The following is a 19,249-nucleotide window of genomic DNA, read 5'->3' on the forward strand; positions in this document are numbered from 1 at the left end:
TATGTTAATACAAAGTAGTATTATTAATTTATATATATTAGATGCATGCTAATCATATATGATTTTTATTGATCTGCATTAATACAAAACACCATAATCGATTTATATATATTGATATATATTGATTAGATACATATAAAATTTTTATTCGTTTGTATGTATTACATGTACATAGGATTTTTAGCGACTGGCATATTTTTTTGATATTTAATATGTTTGTGTATATAGCAACCTGCATATTTTTTTGATATTTAATACAAAATAGCATAATTGATTTATATATACTGATTGGATACACATAGAATTTTTATTCATTTGCATATATTAGATGTACGTAGGATTTTTAAGAATTTGCATTTTTTTCATATTTAATATTTTTGCTAATATATATTTTGGAGAAAATTAATAAATAAGCGAATAAACATAAAAAGAAGGCTATTTTATATATTAGATGTGCATAGCATTTTTAGTGATTTGCGTATTTTTTTAATAGTTAATATTTTTGTCAATATACACACTTTCGACAAAATTAATAAATAAGCGAGTTAATAAATAAGCAAATAAATATAAAGAAGGAGAGAAAATTATAAATATAAAAATAGTCTCGAAATTATAATTATTTCATATAAATAACACTTATTATATATTAATACAAGGTAGTATTATTAATTTATATATATTAGATATAGGTTAAACACATATAATTTTCATTGATCTGCATTAATACAAAACAGCATAATCTATTTATATATATTGATTAAATACATATAAAATTTTTATTCGTTAGTATGTATTAGATATACATAGGATTTTTAGTGACCTGCATAATTTTTTGATATTTAATAGTTTTTTAGTCTCGAAAAATAGTCTCGAAAGTGCAAAAGCTTTAAATTATTAATTTAGTAGTTAACAAATATTATGGAAGTTACATTTTTGAAATAGAGGGAAATTATCCTATATTTTTAAAAACAATTGGTCATATTAATGGAAGCTAATACAAAGCGGCACAATTGATTTATATTTATTAGATACACACAAAATTTCTGTTGATATATATTTTCTAGAAAATCATTATTTTTATCGACATATATATTTTGGAGAAAATGAATATATATATATATATATATAAAGGCACACAAATAGGATGCAAGAATATATATAGAGTTGTATAGCCCAAAAAATTGTGTCTGCATTAAGGAATGGAAGGTAGCGGCTACACAGTTGCAACAAACAAAAGCAAAGAAACAATAATTAAGAGATAATATCATCGAAGCAACCTCTTTATTATTCAATGAGTGTATCTTGTTTCTTGTATATAAATTGACAATGTGATATCGAAGCAACATATATAAATTAAAGATTTTTAACAATGTGATATTAGAAATTAAGAAATCATATATTTGTATTTATTAATCGAATAATCATTTTTGTATTCAATGAGTATTAGATCGATTGATTTGTAAATAAATGTTGCTGGAAAGAATAGTACTTGCATTAATTTTTTGGGAATTAATAAGATTCTAAAATTTAAAGATAACACAATTTCGAAGAGTTTGTTAGTTTATTGATATTGAAAATTAATAATGCTTGATTGAATAGCATATATGAAAAAATATTTATTTAATCATGAAGCAATTTATTTATTGATCAATCAATATCTTACTCAATTTTTTTGGGAATTAATAAGATTCTAAAATTTAAAGATAACACAATTTTGAAGAGTTCGTTAGTTCATTGATATAGAAAATTAATAATGTTTGATTGAATAGCATATATGAATAAATATTTATTTAATCATGAAGCAATTTATTTATTGATGAATTAATATCTCATTCAAAATCAACGAATAGATAATGTAACACATAGAATTTATATTGTTCTGTATATATTAGATGCACACAGAATTTTTATTGTTTTGTATATTTTTTAGAAAATCAATATCTTTGCTAATATATATATTTTGGAGAAAGTTAATAAATATAAAAGAGTAGATGAAATTATATTTTGAAGAAGGAGACGCTAATACAAAGTTAAAGAAGAAAGTTATATGTTGAAGGAAGTTAATAAATCAAATCGATAAATTAATATATTTTTGTCAATAAAGTTAGATAACAATTGCAGCAGCGAAGATGCACAAGAAACAAAAGGACAAAACTGTTAGATAACAATTGCAGCAGCCGAAGGATGGACAGCAAACAAAAGGACAAAATTGAGCATAAAATTACAAAGAAACCAGGACAAGGACACAATTGGAAGAAGGGAACAAAAGCAGGAATGAGCCAAAAGGCACCAGCAGCCAAAGGGGCTGCACGGAAGCTGGGAAAGGAAAGGACGAAATCAGCTGCGGTTCAGTAAATGTACCAGTGATCAATTATCCGGTGCCCTAACTGGCCGGGTTCAGTAAATGTAGACTCCATTTAGCATAAAAACCGTCGGTTCAATAACAGTCAAAACCCCTGTCTGCAAATTTTGGTGGAAGCAAATGGGGGCGGAGGCGAATTCCGCAGAAGTCACTCCACCTGAAACCACCAACTCCGATGACGTTGACGCCATGCTTGAGGTACTGTCTCTCTCCACTTATATGAGCTTGTATGCATTACTAGGGTTCGATAAAATGACGGAATTCCATGGAAAATTCTGATTGGAAATTTGATGTAGACTCTTTTTTTTTTCCCCTGATTTAAGTTATTCTGTTTAGTAGTTTCTACAGCATGTTTTTAACTGGAGTGGTAAAATTCTTGATTCTTTGAGGTTATATGCAAGGGAAAATTAGTAAAAGTGTTCCATATTGGTGTTGACTTTTTTTTTGAGGTCCTGATTTAAGTGATTCTGTTTAGTCGTTGCTGCACCATGTTTTTAACTAGATTGGTGAAGTTCTTGATTCTTTGAGGAAATATGCAAAAGAAAAATTGGTAAAACTGTTCCATATTGTTCCAGTGGTCTGTGTCAGGTATGGGCTTACGTTCACTCTGCTTTTTCTCTGATCAGAATGTATAGCTGACAGACTCTGAATTTCTTCCTGTTTTATGATGACTGTACTACCCCGACATGTGTTCTCTCAGAACAGAAGTCATGCACCACACTTCTGTAGTGCTTTTCATGCCATGATTTTCTAACAGAAGTTTAGCTAGTAAACTCCAAATAACTAGTTTCGTCATTCGTAAAATAACTGTTTTTGTTGGCTGCACCTAATTTATTTTAAGAAGCGTTGGACTAATTTTGGATAGTGTATGCTTGTTGAGGATGACATTATTGTGAGTTCATTTGGTGCTTATACTGAAACAGGCTGCTAGGTATGATGATATTGATGATTTGAGAAGCCTAGCTTCTGCTGGTACTTCTCTTGATTCCAAGGATTCACATGGACGAACAGGTTACAATTTTAATATTCTTTACTTTGCAGCAAAATGACTTATTTGATTGATTTTTGTGACATATTTTTGAGTTCAAGCTTGCAACTTCTTTGAATAACATTCACCATTCCTCTGCATTATATAGTGTTGGAGTAACTTACATAGTTGGATTCGGCATTAATGTCCTCTTATAACATTATTTTGCTGCTTCACTATCTCAAGCTTAATTGTTCCATTAAGTCAAAAGCTAATTGCTGCATAAGTTAGTCCAACATATTGTGTCTTTTTGGAGTAGCTGCAGCTATTCACATTGACTTTTTTCTTGCCTTTGGCAATTTAACAATTGAAATTGCTGATGAATATATTGTATTCAGTGGTGCATCACATGACCTTGGACACGTACAAAATTAGTGGTGCATCTACTTTCATATGCTTTTCGATATGTACAGATTCATCTGTATATGCCAATGTATGTGGTTGTGCACGTTTATATATATGATGTTAGCATGATATTAATGAAGATGGCAAAGGATCTGCTGCAGGTGACTACTGTTAACAAACATGACTGGTATTTATCTACAAATAAAAATTCTCAAGATGATATAGCATGCTAGTTGAAGATTGCAGAACAAGTAGGAAAGTCTTTTTTTTTTTTTGGGCATAATCTTAAGTTGACATTGTGCAGCTATACTTGTTAGGCCATTTAGTGTCATGTTATGCTTTTGAGAGACTTGCTTAAGTTGACTATGTAGTGAGTTCGTAAAAGAACATGTCAGACATTTCTATCAATACCTAGAATAATTAAGACTGCAGCTATACTGAATTATATAAGACTGCACCTTAACTCAATTCAAAGTGCTCGTCCTCTTATAGGCTACAAGCAGCAAACACCATCAAAGGTTCTTGAAACCATCAGCATATGCTGGATTGCATTTAGTTCCTAAAGTCTGTAGATTTTTAATGGAGCAGTAATTATTATTGTGGTTAAGGCATTGACCTCCCAAGCTTGGATTTTTCTCATGTCAAGGGTATGATATGACCTATACAGGATAAGAGTGCTTATAGAAAGAATTCAAGGTTAGTTGGAAAATTCTGGAGAATAAAGAGCTATTAAATTGGTTCACAACTGTTAACGAATGAAAACATCGATCACAGGAATGGTCATTCTACTAATAAGTAGAGCAACAAGAAGGAGCAGAAAAATTAGGGACCAGAGAAAAGAAAGGAATTGTCATGTGGATACTTGTAGGACCGTCAATTCAGCAAAAAGTGAATTGCATGTTTTGTTTACATCTTTTAACAGCACTTGCAATTATTGCGCAGATTTAAGTATTACTTAGAATATATTAACTAATGAAGGCATTTTAGAAGGAGTTGTACTTAAAAGTTGTGCATATATTGAAGTTGTCAGTTGTCTGTGTTCTACAATTATTTGTAATTTTGACAATTGGTTAAATAATCCATTACCTGGCCTACATATTATATGGATAAATTTTGCAGAATTTCTGGGTAATGAGAGTGAGCATTTGAGAGCTGATGTTCTTAGAGTTTGGTTTATGGTTCTAGTTCTTGAATATGTTCAACTAGTCTTAAGCTCTGCCCCTTAATATCATCAAGTAATACTATTCTCGATTACATCAAATTGATCTTTCTTTAGTAAAATATAGCTACTTGCACTCTAGATATCTTATCATGAAGCTCACTACAATCTGGTTTGAGGAAGAGGAAAGTGAAAACTGCTCTGATGTGTGAGAAAAGTGCTAAAAACCCTCTCAAGAATGACATGTAAGACAAAATTGATGCTCAGACTAGAGAGATGTAATTTGGTGTTTAACGTCATTTGGAGAGTGAGACTGACAGCTATTCATAGTACATTTATTGCTAATTAGTGCCTCAAACTAGAATTTTTTGGGCTTCATTTTTTTGGAAGATTTTGTTGCTGATTTGTTACAAACATCAGTTAATTGAAACAATTGTCAAGCTTACTCTAGTTTTTTAACTAATATGTTTGTGGAAGTCTTATGTTCATCACTTTATCTTTCTATGGAATTAATTAAATTTTTTATCGTGTTTCTTTTACTAAAAGCATACTGTTTGGCTTACTTTTTTTTTTTTTGGCTTTTCTAATCAATCATTTAACCCAGTTTTATTTGCATCAATTTGCAGCACTTCATATGGCTTCAGCTAATGGGCATCTTGACATTGTAGAGTATCTTGTTCACCATAGAGTGGTAAGGGAGTCAATCCTTTTATGTATCAATCCACTTTTTACATTATATTTGGATGCATTTCCCCCAGAAAACTTTTTAGATGGATTTCTTTTAGTTCCTTGTTCATTTATGTCGTCTTGTGACTTTCTCTTAACATATTTCTCAATGTTTCTACCAACATAAGTGTTTTCTGGGATATTTTATCAATTAAGCATAAAGTTATGAGTTGGAAATGGTAACTGCTATGTTCTTTAGCCAGACATTTGTTCATTGATAGGTGTGGTTTTGACTGCCTAAGTTTAGTTCTTGGTCTATTTTCTCATATGCTTTAGTTTCACCTTATTGGAGCTTCAAATTTCTCTTAGATGCCTTCTAAAATTACCCCACCACTGGTAAATTTTAGGTTTGCTTTGATATATCTGTGAGTTCTTCTGTTAACCTAGGCTTTAGGACAAAACTTTTCTTTTGAATGATGAGATATGTATGTTTTGGTTTTATTGATAGGATTAGATATCCGTGCTATAAAGTCACCGCTAAGAAGCATATATGTGGCCTTTAGTGAGGTGTATAAAAGATTTCATTCCTGACGACCATAGGAAACTGCAAAAGAAACTTTTGTTGGTTTACCATAATGGTGCCTTTTCTACATGTACAATTTTGGAGGGTTGTGAATTTTGGGGTTGCTCTTCAACTCTAGAAAGATCATTCTTACCTAGAGAATGACTATGGTAAAATTTCTTCCTTAAATGAAAGAGTGAAAATAGCTGGACACAACATTTTTTTCCAGCCTTAATAGTTGTCAAAACTCTCTTGAAGCAATTTTATATCAGATATCATTCATGTTAGGTATTGATGCAGGAGCATGTTTGATATTATTATTTTTGTTATCTAACATTATTGGTTATGTTTTGTTGCTGAATTTTGTAGTGCCTTTAGAAATTGCTGCCTATAGTTGGTGCAAATATACTAGGCATTTGCCTTAGTAAGGGCATTGTGGTTTTTTTGTCACTTTAGGGCAATACTGTTTGGAACCCCATAAGTACTATGTACTGCAGTAGCATGTTTTAGATCACTTCAGTACCCAATGGTGTATTAGCTCTGTTTGGGTCTCGCATAGCCTACAAGCTAATCTCCTAAGGAGTTTCTCTTCAGCAATGCCTGTAATATAGTGCTGCTGTCTAAAGGTGCCTTTAGTCTTCTGCACTTGGCATTAATTTTCACATGAATATAGAATATACTGTTCACTGACATGTGAACGTCAGTGAACTTAGAAAACTATTTCTTTCTTGTTTTGAACATTTTTGGCAACTGGAATTTCCCTGTGTTGAACACCTGACCGTTGACTTTATATGTTAAGGGTGGGGACTCGAGTAATTTTGAAAGGTGTTCTTGAAGTTTGACTTTACTGGTAATGTACTACTTTAAAGGTTCTGCTATCACTTCCTCGGTTGAGTATTACAAAACGTAGTGATGCAGGACATATAGACAAGAATTTGGCTGCAGTGGGAATCCTAGAATATGATAATGTTCTAGATGCTTGGCTGTTTTAGTGATGTACTTTAGGTTGATTTAATGTATGAACATTAAAGTGTTGTATTAGAATTTAGGGTTTCGAGGGCAAATTTTAGTTTTAGTGGGTGCTAAGATGTGCTGAAACAAGTAACACCTCTAGGCGTATTAAGTCATTTTAGGTTATCTAGGGTAGTATTAGATACTAGCATTTCGTGTTTGATTCAAAACATTTAAGTAAAAGTCACATGGATTGGTTCCTAGACTAAGTTAGGTCCAACTAGATTTTATCATACTTATTTCTAAAATCTTAGTTTTAAAAGATTGGTTCATGTTAAGAATGCTTAGTGTCCAAGTCGTGTTTTCTATGTATTTGATTTAATGGCTATAGTGAAGAGGAATGTAAAGAAGTGAAATGTTTCCATTGAGTTTTGGATGTGGTGGTGTGCTTTCATTGATCAGTGCAAGAAGCCTTACCTTGGGAGGTCAATGCTTAGGAAATGTAGGTGGAAATCTCACATATTTACTTATCCAACTAAAATTCTTATTTTTGCACTCTTCTATGTTGTGATACTCGAAAACAATTTCACAACTATGTAATTAAATCTGATCTTATTGTATTTTTTGGTACTGCCCTGATCTTATCATGCTGTTTTGGTGCTGCATTGCTGAACCTATCAAATGACGCCAAGTTTTGACAATAATAGCCAGTTTGGTTTCACATAAAAGTAAGAAGCAAATACATCAAGGGTGGTTCCACATACTTGGAAATGGAGATCCTTGAGAACTAGTATTTCAATTGTAGTATTAAGGCAATGCTATTTCCTAGGGAGAGCCTTCCTTTTATGTTTCAGTTCCTATTATTTTTTGGCTCTGCCACAGTTAAAAATCAGTAGATCTGGTGATCACATTCTTTAAAGAGATTGTGTAATGTTAAGATATGTACTATGAAGTAAACATGAAAAGTATATGAGCTACCTGTGGCCACCTTAACAGTAGACTATGGGATATGAAGTAAAAATTTGTCAGTTTTTGTGACCTCAAACATTTTGTAAATCAAATGGTGATTTATCATTTTGTCTCTTGGTACATGTAGATTGACATCACTATGGTTCCAATATTAACTGCAACTGCTTCACATTGCTATGGTAGATGTAGATTGACATCAGTGGCTCTTTGAACTGGAACTGCATCACATGGCAAAGAACTGGAATTAGCTATTGAACCTTGAATAAAGGCTTTGGTTGTGGTTCTTTGAAATTTGGAACCTTAATTGGTCTAAGAGGGAGTGAGAAGTAGAGGGGAAAGATGAGTTTGTGGGACAATGGATAAATACTAGTCGTTGCCCTTTTGCGGTGCTAGTATCCACTGCAATAGCAACAACCCAATTTTGGGAACAGCAATTGAACTGGGAAGCAACACTATTATCGGTCAATTTAAGTGCTGCTGCAATAGTAATGGTCCAATGCTGTTGCAAAAGCAATGGCCCATTTTGGCAGTAGCACTTAAATTGGGAAGCAAAGGATGTTATAGGCCAATTTAAGTACTGTTGCAGTAGGAACAAGCACTAGCGCAGTATTTGGCCATTGCCCCACAAAGACATCGTTTAATAAAAAAAATGTTTCCTCATGGTTTTGATCGAATTGAAACCGTCGCTTCTGCTTTTGATTCCAATTTTATGAGAATTGGAACTGAAACCACAACCTTTCTTCAAGGTTCACTAGCTGCTTTTAGTTCTTTGGTCAGTTCCAAGAACCACCAGTCCTGTTCCTGTCCAGTCCACATACTGGCTGGAATTGTGGTCATGTTTGAGTTGATGAGATTACCGATGCAATGCAACACCAAAAGCCATGTGTGAATTAGATAGGATTATAGGTAATTTTCTTTAAGAATCTAGTTGATAGTTTCAAAAATGGAAAATAGAAGAGACAGAAGTATGATAGCTGAAGCAAGGACAAAGGAAGGCCAAATTTAGCTGATATGTAACTTGAATTTCCTTCAGTTGAATGCTATTTTTGCAAATCTATTACAATTGATCATAGTATAGAAACAAATTTCCAAGGCTAAGGCCCTGTTTGATAACCCAATTCAGCACCTAAACTTAATGGATTCAGATCTTAACATGTTCAGACGCGTTTGATGTTCAAAAATTGAAAATCTGAATTAATTAAGTGATTGAATTTTCTAGGCAAAACTTGCTCCCAAAATAAAGTGATAAGTTATTCACTTATCATTGAATGTGATACACTCAAATGTATTAGATTTAATACTTATCAATTCAATTAATTAATGGAATCAGATTTTTTATTTCAGATTTCAAATTTCAGTTTTATCAAATGCGCTGACAAATAGATATTTTACATATTTTAAGTGTGTTTTATTAATTAATTTTGGTGTGTTTTAGTCATGTTTATAGTTAATGAACTAAGTTTCTAGTGAAAATATGCATATTATGGTTTAAGTGTGAAAAATTCCATTTATATGGATTTTAATGGTAAAAACTTCATGTTTTTGTAGATTTAATGATTCAATTATCAAATAGAATGATTTGAGAAGATATTTGGATGATTGATGATGGTTTAAAGTGATAAAAAATAGAATATGAAGTATAAAAGAGAAAATACAATTAAGAACAAAAGAATGCAAGAAAAGTCAACTTTGGTAACTTGTGGTATTTCGGCTATATCTTGGGCTACACATATTGGATTAAGATAATTCTTGAACCATTTTGAAACTAAAAGATAAATCTACATTTGGTATGAAGACATCAAAGTTCGATTCAGCCGTAGTCCTAGTCAAAAAGTCGAAATGTAGAAGTCAAAGTCTGTTGTTGAAAGCTGACAATAGAGCTCTGACCAGTCAGTGATATTTTGATTGTGTCTTGGTTCTTAAAGCTCCAAATTGGATGATTCTTGATGCTTTGGAAAACTAAGTCAAATATCTACAACTTTTGTATTTTATAGAAGAGCTATGTCGGCTTCCAACATCGAGAAAATAGCAATTAAAATGTATCTAATAGCTGCAAATTACTGACCAACGTGCCTTGTTTTCACACAATCTTTTCAAATCAATTCTAGCCATCAATTTCGGTTGTATTTGACCAAAAATAAGTTGGAAAGATAATTCAAGAGAGTTTCAAGAGTCAATTTTGCCAACTAGAAACAACTCTTGAATTCTACTTAAAAAACCCCACATGCGATTTACATTTATAATTCCTAAATATCCCACACGCGATTTATCGCAAGTATACGAATCGTGAGCGACTATAGGGTATTAAGGGTCGATCCCACAGAGAAGATTGCAATTACCGGTGTTTTTCGAATTCATTTATTATATAGACTACCATAACTGTAAAAATAATGAAAATAACACTAGAAAACTCTCCTACAGATATGGAATTCCTTACTACTCTTGCAAATGAGATTACCAGTTAAGTGAATGTTATTGTCTTGGCTAATTATGGCGCAATTTCTTCATGTATGTGAAACCTACTCTTGTAGTGAATCAACTATACTTGTGACTAAATCATAACTACTCTCATGGTTATGAATTAATTACAAGTTTATTTCTTCTATGAAATTACATGAAACAAGTCATATAGATGCACCTCTACTCTCGTGATTATACTCCCTAGATTTATCACTTACTTAAACTAGTGTTAAATTTCAATTTTCATTGCAAACTTAACACCTTAAGATTATTATAATTAATGGCCAGTTAATCATGATTAGATAAGCAAAAGTGATAAATAATTTGTTCAAAATAATACCGCCAAGTAGCCATCACAAACAAGATATAACAAGTTCAACCATAACTCTAGGTATAAACTTTAACTAAACATGAAGAAAATAAAAGAAAGATTCGTACTTGTATTAGAATTAAACATAAGATACAATACAAGAAATAAAGTGATAGGAGAAATGTCACCCATATCACTTGAACTTCATGCTCTCCATCTTCATCCTCAACTTCATCTTAGTTTAGTTACAAATACAAGAAGGAAACACTACCCTAACTTATGAACTAAGAAAAATTAGTGAAAACTATATTTCTTGTGAGTTTCTCTAGCCTTCCAAATTTATGAAAATGGTCTCCACAGACTGCCATTTATAGAGAATTCAAGAGGAGTTGTTTTTAGTTGACAAAATTGACTCTTGAAACTCTCTTGAATTGTCTTTCCAACTTGTTTTTGGTTAGATACGACTGAAATTGATGGCTGGAATTGAGTTGGAAAGGTTGTGTGAAAACAAGGCACGTTGGTCAGCAATTTGCAGCTATCAGATACATTTTTAACTGCTATTTTCTCGATGTTGGAGGCCGACATAGCTCTTTTATAAATACAAAAGTCGTAAATATTTGACTTAGCTTTCCAAAACATCAAGAATCATCTAATTTGGAACTCTGAAGACCAAGATATGATCAAAATACCACTGACTGGTCAGAGCTCTATTGTCAGCTTTCGATAGCAGACTTTGACTTCTGTATTTCGATTTTTTGACTAGGACTACGGCTGAACCGGACTTTGATGTCTTCATACCAAATGTAGATCTATCTCTTAGCTTCAAAATGGTTCAAAAATCATCTTAATCCAATGTGTATAGTCCAAGACATAGCCGAAATACCACAGGTTACCAAAGCTGACTTTTCTTGCATTATTTTGTTCTTAATTGTATTTCCTCTTTTGTACTTCATATTCTATTTTTTATCAGTTTAAATCATCATCAATCATCCAAATATCTTCTCAAATCACTCCATTTGATGATTGAATCATTAAACCTACAAAAACATGAAGTTTTTATCATTAAAATCCGAATAAATGCAATTTTTCACACTTAAACCATCAAATGCATATTTTCACTAGAAACCTAGTTCATTAGCTATAAACATGACTAAAACACACCAAAACTAATTAATAAAATATACTTAAAATATCTACTTATCATGCGCCTTAAGTATTGTTAGGGCTTAAGAGAACTTAATAGCTAAGAAATTAAAAGCTAATTCATGGGGAACTCAAGTTAGATCTGACTACCTTTTGAATATGAATGGAACATGTAAAAGTTCAAATCCAACAAACACCCTAGATCTGATATTACCCTTGACAACATTAAATGGCTTCATGTGCCTGCAAATCTAATCTCTTTTACCATCTGTTGCAATTACAAAATAATTCTAAGCTCAACTAGACACACTAAGCTACCTACCATAGACAATTTCCTTTGGCCCAAATGCTTCTCTTCAATGATATAATCTAAGTACTTGGTTTACAAAGGGGTTGCTCCTTTATTGGCCATATGACAGATGCTGCATATGATGGAATTGGTGGTACCGTGAGCTGTATTTGGAAATAGTTAATTAATGTGTCCATTTTTAGTGTCCTTTGGCTTGGTAACTAGAATCAAATTGATTGCCTGATTGATCTCTTAGATTTTCCTTGTGAGGCCAGAACCTGTACCGAGGTAGAAGGATTTGGATAAAACATATTAAAGCAGTAATTGATTTATGTTATCCCTTTGTGGCTCTGACTGTTATTTTGGGTTTCAATCCAAATTAGTTGTTTAGTTAGACTTCTATAGCTTGAGTCATAGATCCTCTAAAATTGGTCTGTGGGGTAGTAGTTAATGTCCTGAAAGAAATTAGAGTGAATGGCCAAAATGGTCAGTAAACTATTCAAAATGGCATGAATTAGTTGCGGAACCTTTTTTGGCCAAAAAGGTCACTCGACTCCCTAAAACGAGCCTTTTGAATCACTTTCACTAAATTAATTGGAATTAGAAGTTTTTAGGGGCAAAATGTCCAAATAATGCTACCTCACTCTCTTTCCTATTTTCGCCGTAGTAATGCCCTCTACCACCTTGACGTCATCAAGCTAGGTAGAGCATCAAAATACCTAGAATTCCTTCTCCTTCCTCATCAATGCAAAAAAAATCTTTCTCAGTTATCCTAGTCGTGTTCTTATAAAAAATCAAATCTTAGATTCACTTAAAAACCTCCAGTTCCCTATTTTTCTCGTTTATATGAGAGTTGCTTAGGAAACCCATCAAGATGAGTCTCCTTATCTCCACTGCCTGCTTTAGTTTACAAGCAAATTTCGCACTGAGAATCCGAGATTCTTCGACCTCCTATCCTTCACTTGACATTCCATCTATCATCCAAACGTGCTAAGGGGCAAGGAATTTATTTGCAATTAGGTATTATGTCTCCAAATATGAAGATTTCATGGAATGAGGCAACTTCTGGCCAGATGGCTGGAGTAGGTTCCCTACTGACGAATTAGGGGAAGTCTATGCGGCTGTGCTTGCCAAGGCAAGGACGATAAGGAAATGACACTGGATGTCATGAAGAATGGTGATCCTCGATTGTTCATCATCCACTATGATAAGATGTCCAGTAATTTGGATTGAATATTCCAAAAGTCACCAAACCTTTATAGACCCAATTTTCCTGATGACGTCAAGGTGGCCTATGAGGCTTGGAATCAGGCCCGTTCCATTAGGAGTGGCCTACTGGATTAATATGTTTGGAACATTTTGGGCCGCAGAAAAATTGGGTCTATGGGGATGGAAGATGGAATGTGAAAAGGTGGATAAGAGGCCAAAAAACCTCGGATTCTTGGTGCGAAATTTGCTTGCGAATTGAAGTAGGCAATGGAGATAAGGAGACTCATTTTGATGGGTTTTCTAAACAATTCTAATGTAAACAGGAGAAATAGAAAACTTGAGCTTCCTAAGTGAATCTAAGACTTGATTTTTAATAAAGCACATTTAGGATAAGTGAGGAAGATTTTTTTTGCGTTAATGAGGAAGAAAGAAGGAATTTTAGATATTTGGATGTTCTACCTAACCTAGTGCAAACTATTCCTACAATTGGGTAGAATGGGTTGGCTTACATAGCCCTCTACCTCGACCATAACATCTCAATTTTAGTGTTTTGTGGGATTGTGTTTTCCACCTAGGGTCGCCACATTTTTTATATTTTTTCTTTTCAATTTTATTTTTGGTGTCAAAACATTGTGGGAAAAAATTATGGGAATATTTTTTAAAAATTTTCATATCCTGCAGCGAAGAATTTTATTTTTAAAATGCTTGCTGTCGCCGCATCTAGTTTGGATGCCACGACCCCCTTTTTCTAAATTTAAAATTAAAAATTTTTTTAATCCTAGTTGAATTTTTTTATGATCAACTAGTTTGTTTTTTAAATCATCTCTTCCAATGAACAAGCCCTCCATAAGAAGAGTAGTAGAATTGCCCAAAGACTAATCCAGGACCATTCCAAGTAATGTATCTAGCATCCAAATTATTTCTTTTCACTCTATTTTCTTTTGGAGACCTGGCAATTGCTGCATCAAAATCAGATGCAGCGACTGCAAGTTTTTTTTATTGTTATTCGCCACATCAAACCTTGGATGCGATGACTTTAAACTTTTTTAAAAAAAATTTCCCACAAAAAATTTTTTCCCCAACATTCTGACACCCAAAAAAAATTGTAAAGAAAACAATATTTTATGGTCACCACATTCCGAAATGCGGCGATCCTATGTGGAGAATAAAATCCCATAAAATACCAAAATTGTGATGTTTTTTGAAACAATCATTATTGGTAGAAATTCGCCCTGAATAAGTTTTGAACAACCTAATTGTATCAACTGTCAATCACATGCTAGAGCATCTGAAAACCTTGAGCTGGAAGACCGGCTAACGTTTAGATTTTTTATGGGTATAGGATTTTGAAGATCACCAATTCCTTGTCTAGCTAGGGAGATATGATACCACTGCTTCTCAACTTACTGTTTACCATAGAAGAAAATCTCTTGCTATTTGTTCTGAGATTTTAATGGACCAACTTGGGAGTTCACTACCAACTAAACAATATCATCAATCCTTTTTGTGGCCAAGACTAACTATTAGAATCTCCTAGCATGTTTATTTGGTGTGATTGTTTACATTTTTTTAGCTTTTTACTTTCATTTTATACAACCAATAGAAAATTTATGCCCTCTCAAAGTTAGTTGTTCAAGGTGGATTTTTTTTTTTTCACCCCCTTTAACAACTTTTTTATTTGTACTTTCAGAGTTAGGTAATTTTGCAAAAAACTAGAAGGGAATTGAACTAGAAGCACTAGAGTATTGGGAATGATAATAACAGAAGTTTGAAGGAGAAGCTTCTAGGCTGTGTGAGAGCTGATACAACTTTTTAGGTAATAACTGATCTGTTAAATTGCTGATTACTTATAGGGCTGGAATGGTTGGTAACATTGCATAAAACTAGAAGGGAATTGAAATAGTGGCACTAGAGTGTTGGGAATGATTATCACAGAAGTTTGAAGGAGATAAGCTTCTAGGTTGTAGGAGAGCCCAAGAGAGCTGATACAACTTTTTAGATAATTACTCATCTGATAAATTGCTGCTGACTTATAGGGCTACAGACTCATTTATTACCCCAAAGTGACAAAGACCACAATGCCCTCAATGAGGAACATGCCTAGCACATTTGCACCGGCTATACAAAACAATTTCTTGAGTCCATCTTAAGTGCTGAATCGGCATGCGTGGGATAGTACTCATTCTTACTTCATGTGGTTACCATCCAATTTTCTTCTACCATTGTATTTTCAAGAATGGGTATTGGTACCATAGTTCCAAGAATGAGTACTAGGAAAGTTGGATAGTTGCTATAAGGAGTAAGAATGAGTGCTATTTGGCATGTGCTGTTTCAGCAGTTAAGATTTTCCCTAGCTTTTAAAACAACTGTTGCTTTAGAAACAAAGCATGACTAACAACATAACAACTGATCCAAAAACAGTCTTTACTTTAGTGACAAAGCAAAAGGAGGATACAACTGGTCAGAAATTTCCACTCAAAGAAAATTTGACCACCTTTGAATATTGACAGCAGCATCCAATCTCATAGATGGTTCAGAAGCCGCCAAGTTAAGAGGGAAGACATTGTGCTGAAAGTTGAAAGTGTGATGCTGTTAGACTAATTTCTTGAAATAATGGTGAAAAAGTCGCAAAAATGGGGCAAATAATTGCTTTTATTAAAAATTTAAAAAAAAAAAAAAAAAGAAGAAGAGGCCGCCGCTTGTGAGACATGGTTGCTGCAAGTTGCAGTTTAGTCCCCACTGCATAGGAGGGCCAATGGACAATTTGTAGCCACCACGTCTCTCATGCAGCAGCCTTTTATTTAAATATAAATAAATAAATACGGCCCATATCATTGAAGACTGATTAGCCCCATGTCTCTTATGCAACTGCTCATGCTGAAGACTTGATTTAATAATATGGGACTCTTCTTTTTTTTTAAAAAAATAATAATAATAAAGGGCCGCATTATGAGAGACGTGCAGCTGCCAAACATTGCAATTTAGTCCCTCAGCGCATGTGCTATGTAGCGAGGGACGAAATTGCAATGTTTGGCATCAGCACGTCTCACGTGCAGCAGCCTCTCCTTTTTTTTTTATTGTTAATAAAAAAAAATTATTTTGGCCAGTGCATCTTCGAGTTGCAACTGCCGTAGATGGAGAAACCCCTTGCAATTTGCCCCATTTTTGTGACTTGTTTTTTACCATTATTTCAAGAAATTAGCCTATACTACTATGGTGATTGTAAGTTTTATTGCAGGCGATCTTATGTCTTTGAATACCTGGGAAAAACCTTTATAAGCGTTTAGTGCTAACAATGCAGAATTGGGGGGGATATGTGGCACTAAAGAGAGCAAAACAATAAAATGAAGCTGCACATGCTAGATATGTACAATGTGGGTGTTATTACCGGGAGAGTTTGAAGGCTAGGCACCAATGAAAATTGATATCATAAATTTATCTGTCTACTTTTCCGAAGCGAATTGAAAATTTTGGTGAGCTTATAATTGACGGAAAAAGTTGTATTAATATTTTTTCTTGGACCAGTAAATTTAAATTCAAGACATAACTATATCCTCAAAATAATAGATTGCATGGGTGGAGAAGAATACTAATATGGTAAACAATGTGCTCTCTTTTCTTGTGGTTGTTACAAAGATAGTTGTTACATATTTCCTTCTTAGGTACTTGGAAAAAATGTGTACCCTTGGAAGTACTTAGTGTGGATTCTCATCCTTCAGGTGAACAAGAGTCTAAATGCATGGGTCCCCATAAATATAATTGGTTGAATACCCTGCTTTCTGCACACCTACCCTGCTAAGGAGGGAAGTGATCACAGAGGACTTCCTAGGATTGACTTTCCCTTGCACTTTGTTTTATGTGAGAGGTGATTATTCTGGTAAATCAAACAGATATGATTTCATGCAGTGGACCAACAGAATTGCCCTAAATTTTGGCCTGAAGATCTAAAGAGTTGAATAAGTGAAGGTTTATAGGAGTGAGCAAACTGTAGATTCGCGAAGAAACAATTATGGGTCAACTAAATAAAACAGAAGTAAATTAATTATGTGCAAGATGAGAAACATATCCTAGATGATTATCGACTGGTCAGAGTGGTCTATATACTGGGTTTGGGACACTACCTTGAATGCATTCTGTCCTTGCTGACCTTGCCTATAACTATGATGGATTCTCCTTTCATTTATTTTTGAAGTTTAATGAATTTGGTGTAAATATCTGGATAGAAGTTGTAAGCTGTATCCTCTAATCAGCTTCAATCTTTTTCATGTATATCAGCAGCTGCTTTAAGTGGCATGATAAACTTTTATTATATCATGTGATGCTCTCTGAAATGGTTGCGCGGAAACAAAACAGTTTGATTAGTTGCTACTCTAGCAAGCGGCTAACTTCAACAGAGTTCTTAGAATGGAAAGGTTTCTAGATCATATTTGGATTGCAAAATGATTCGCAGTCTATGGTCACTACCATGATGACCGTCTATAGATTTTATGTTTTGTGTAGTAAATTCTTCATACATTGAAGGAACATTTCTTCTGTTACTACAGTTTTTTTTTTTTTTTTGCAAATTCACTTTCTTTGGAGGTCCTGCATTTTGTTCTTAGTTTTTCAGCCTTTTTGGCCTGACTGGGCCGCTTACTTGGACAGGATATCAATGCTGTTAACGTTGAGCATAATACTCCTCTTCATTGGGCTTGCCTAAATGGGCACATTGAGGTACTACTAGATAATTATTTGATTCCAAAACTGCTTGAAATCTAGAAAGTCGTGGTTTGTAGTTTTTACTTTTACTGATCTCTTGCCAGGTTGTCAAGTGCTTAATTCTCGCAGGAGCCAATGTCTCTGCTCTGAACAGGTAATAATATTTGGCTTTGTTATGCAGGTTCTTGGTTTCATTGCTTTTTGAGCTTATGAACTCTCTTTCCATGCAACTTTTGTGTTGGATGTTTTCAGCCATGAGAGGACACCCGTGGACGAAGCAGTTACTGGAGGAAAGATGGACGTCGTTGATGCCATTAATGAAGCTATGGCCCAAACTGAACTCACAGCCACTCAGGTTTCCTGATTGAAATAGTAAAATGGCATATGCTATGTAGTATATTAAACACACACTTTCGCTTTATCCCTTGTTAGGTACGCTTACGTTTTCTGCATGTCCTAGTTCACAAGGTGGTGTGGCATTTAGTTAAAGAATGGTAACCATTTTGTATGAGATATTTGATCAGTAGTGTTAAAAGAGAGAAGGGAAAACAGAAAAACAGAGAGAAACAGAGAATTTATATGATGATTGCAAAGAAAAACTGGCTGAACCATGATTATGGTTTTTTTTTTTTTGTTTTGTTTATGAGAGCATGGTATTCACCAAAGTTGATGAGTTAGAGGAATAAATTTTAACATAAAGGTAATCCAAAATCAAGAGTTTTTATACTAGAATTTAGAACCTCTAACTCATCAACTTTGGTTATTACTCCACCAGACTAATATTAGAAAGTTGAGAAATTAGACTCAAGTATAGTGGTGCAAGTTTACAAATAATAATAGGCATTTAAGGGCTCGGTTGACAAAAGTAAGGCACTTTTAAACTTTTTCAATTTCTTATCTTACCTTTTCAACCCACAACATAGAAGTACTTTTTGTATGCATAACACTAAAATTGTCGTGTAATTAAAGTTAATCATTTGTAATTGTTGAATTTTCTAGAATTAAAAGATTTTAAAAATCATGTTTTAGAAAATGCTAATGGCAAAATGACACGCAAAATGTGAAAATGTCATTTCTCATTTCTACTGAACATACAACT

At 33.5% G+C, this 19,249-nt stretch overlaps 1 protein-coding gene across 1 annotated transcript; it reads left to right on the forward strand.

The window, feature by feature from the left end:
- Positions 1-2,286: 2,286 nt before the first annotated feature.
- Positions 2,287-18,728, forward strand: LOC113753029 (ankyrin repeat-containing protein P16F5.05c). The gene is made up of 6 exons (XM_027297105.1): positions 2,287-2,560; positions 3,286-3,373; positions 5,520-5,584; positions 18,097-18,165; positions 18,255-18,304; positions 18,403-18,728. The coding sequence occupies exons 1-6, from the start codon at positions 2,483-2,485 to the stop codon at positions 18,512-18,514; spliced, it is 462 nt and encodes a 153-aa protein (XP_027152906.1). The 5' UTR covers positions 2,287-2,482; the 3' UTR covers positions 18,515-18,728.
- Positions 18,729-19,249: the final 521 nt, after the last annotated feature.

This window comes from Coffea eugenioides, chromosome 11 (genome assembly GCF_003713205.1).
Source record: "Coffea eugenioides isolate CCC68of chromosome 11, Ceug_1.0, whole genome shotgun sequence".
In the NCBI taxonomy this organism is placed as follows: domain Eukaryota; kingdom Viridiplantae; phylum Streptophyta; class Magnoliopsida; order Gentianales; family Rubiaceae; genus Coffea; species Coffea eugenioides.

Bases quoted from the DNA above. Each gene is read 5' to 3' on its own strand.
- LOC113753029 (XM_027297105.1), top strand. From the start codon at position 2,483: ATGGGGGCGGAGGCGAATTCCGCAGAAGTCACTCCACCTGAAACCACC. The intron at 3,374-5,519 runs GTTACAATTTTA...ATCAATTTGCAG, and splicing joins GGATTCACATGGACGAACAG to CACTTCATATGGCTTCAGCT. The intron at 5,585-18,096 runs GTAAGGGAGTCA...TTACTTGGACAG, and splicing joins ATCTTGTTCACCATAGAGTG to GATATCAATGCTGTTAACGT.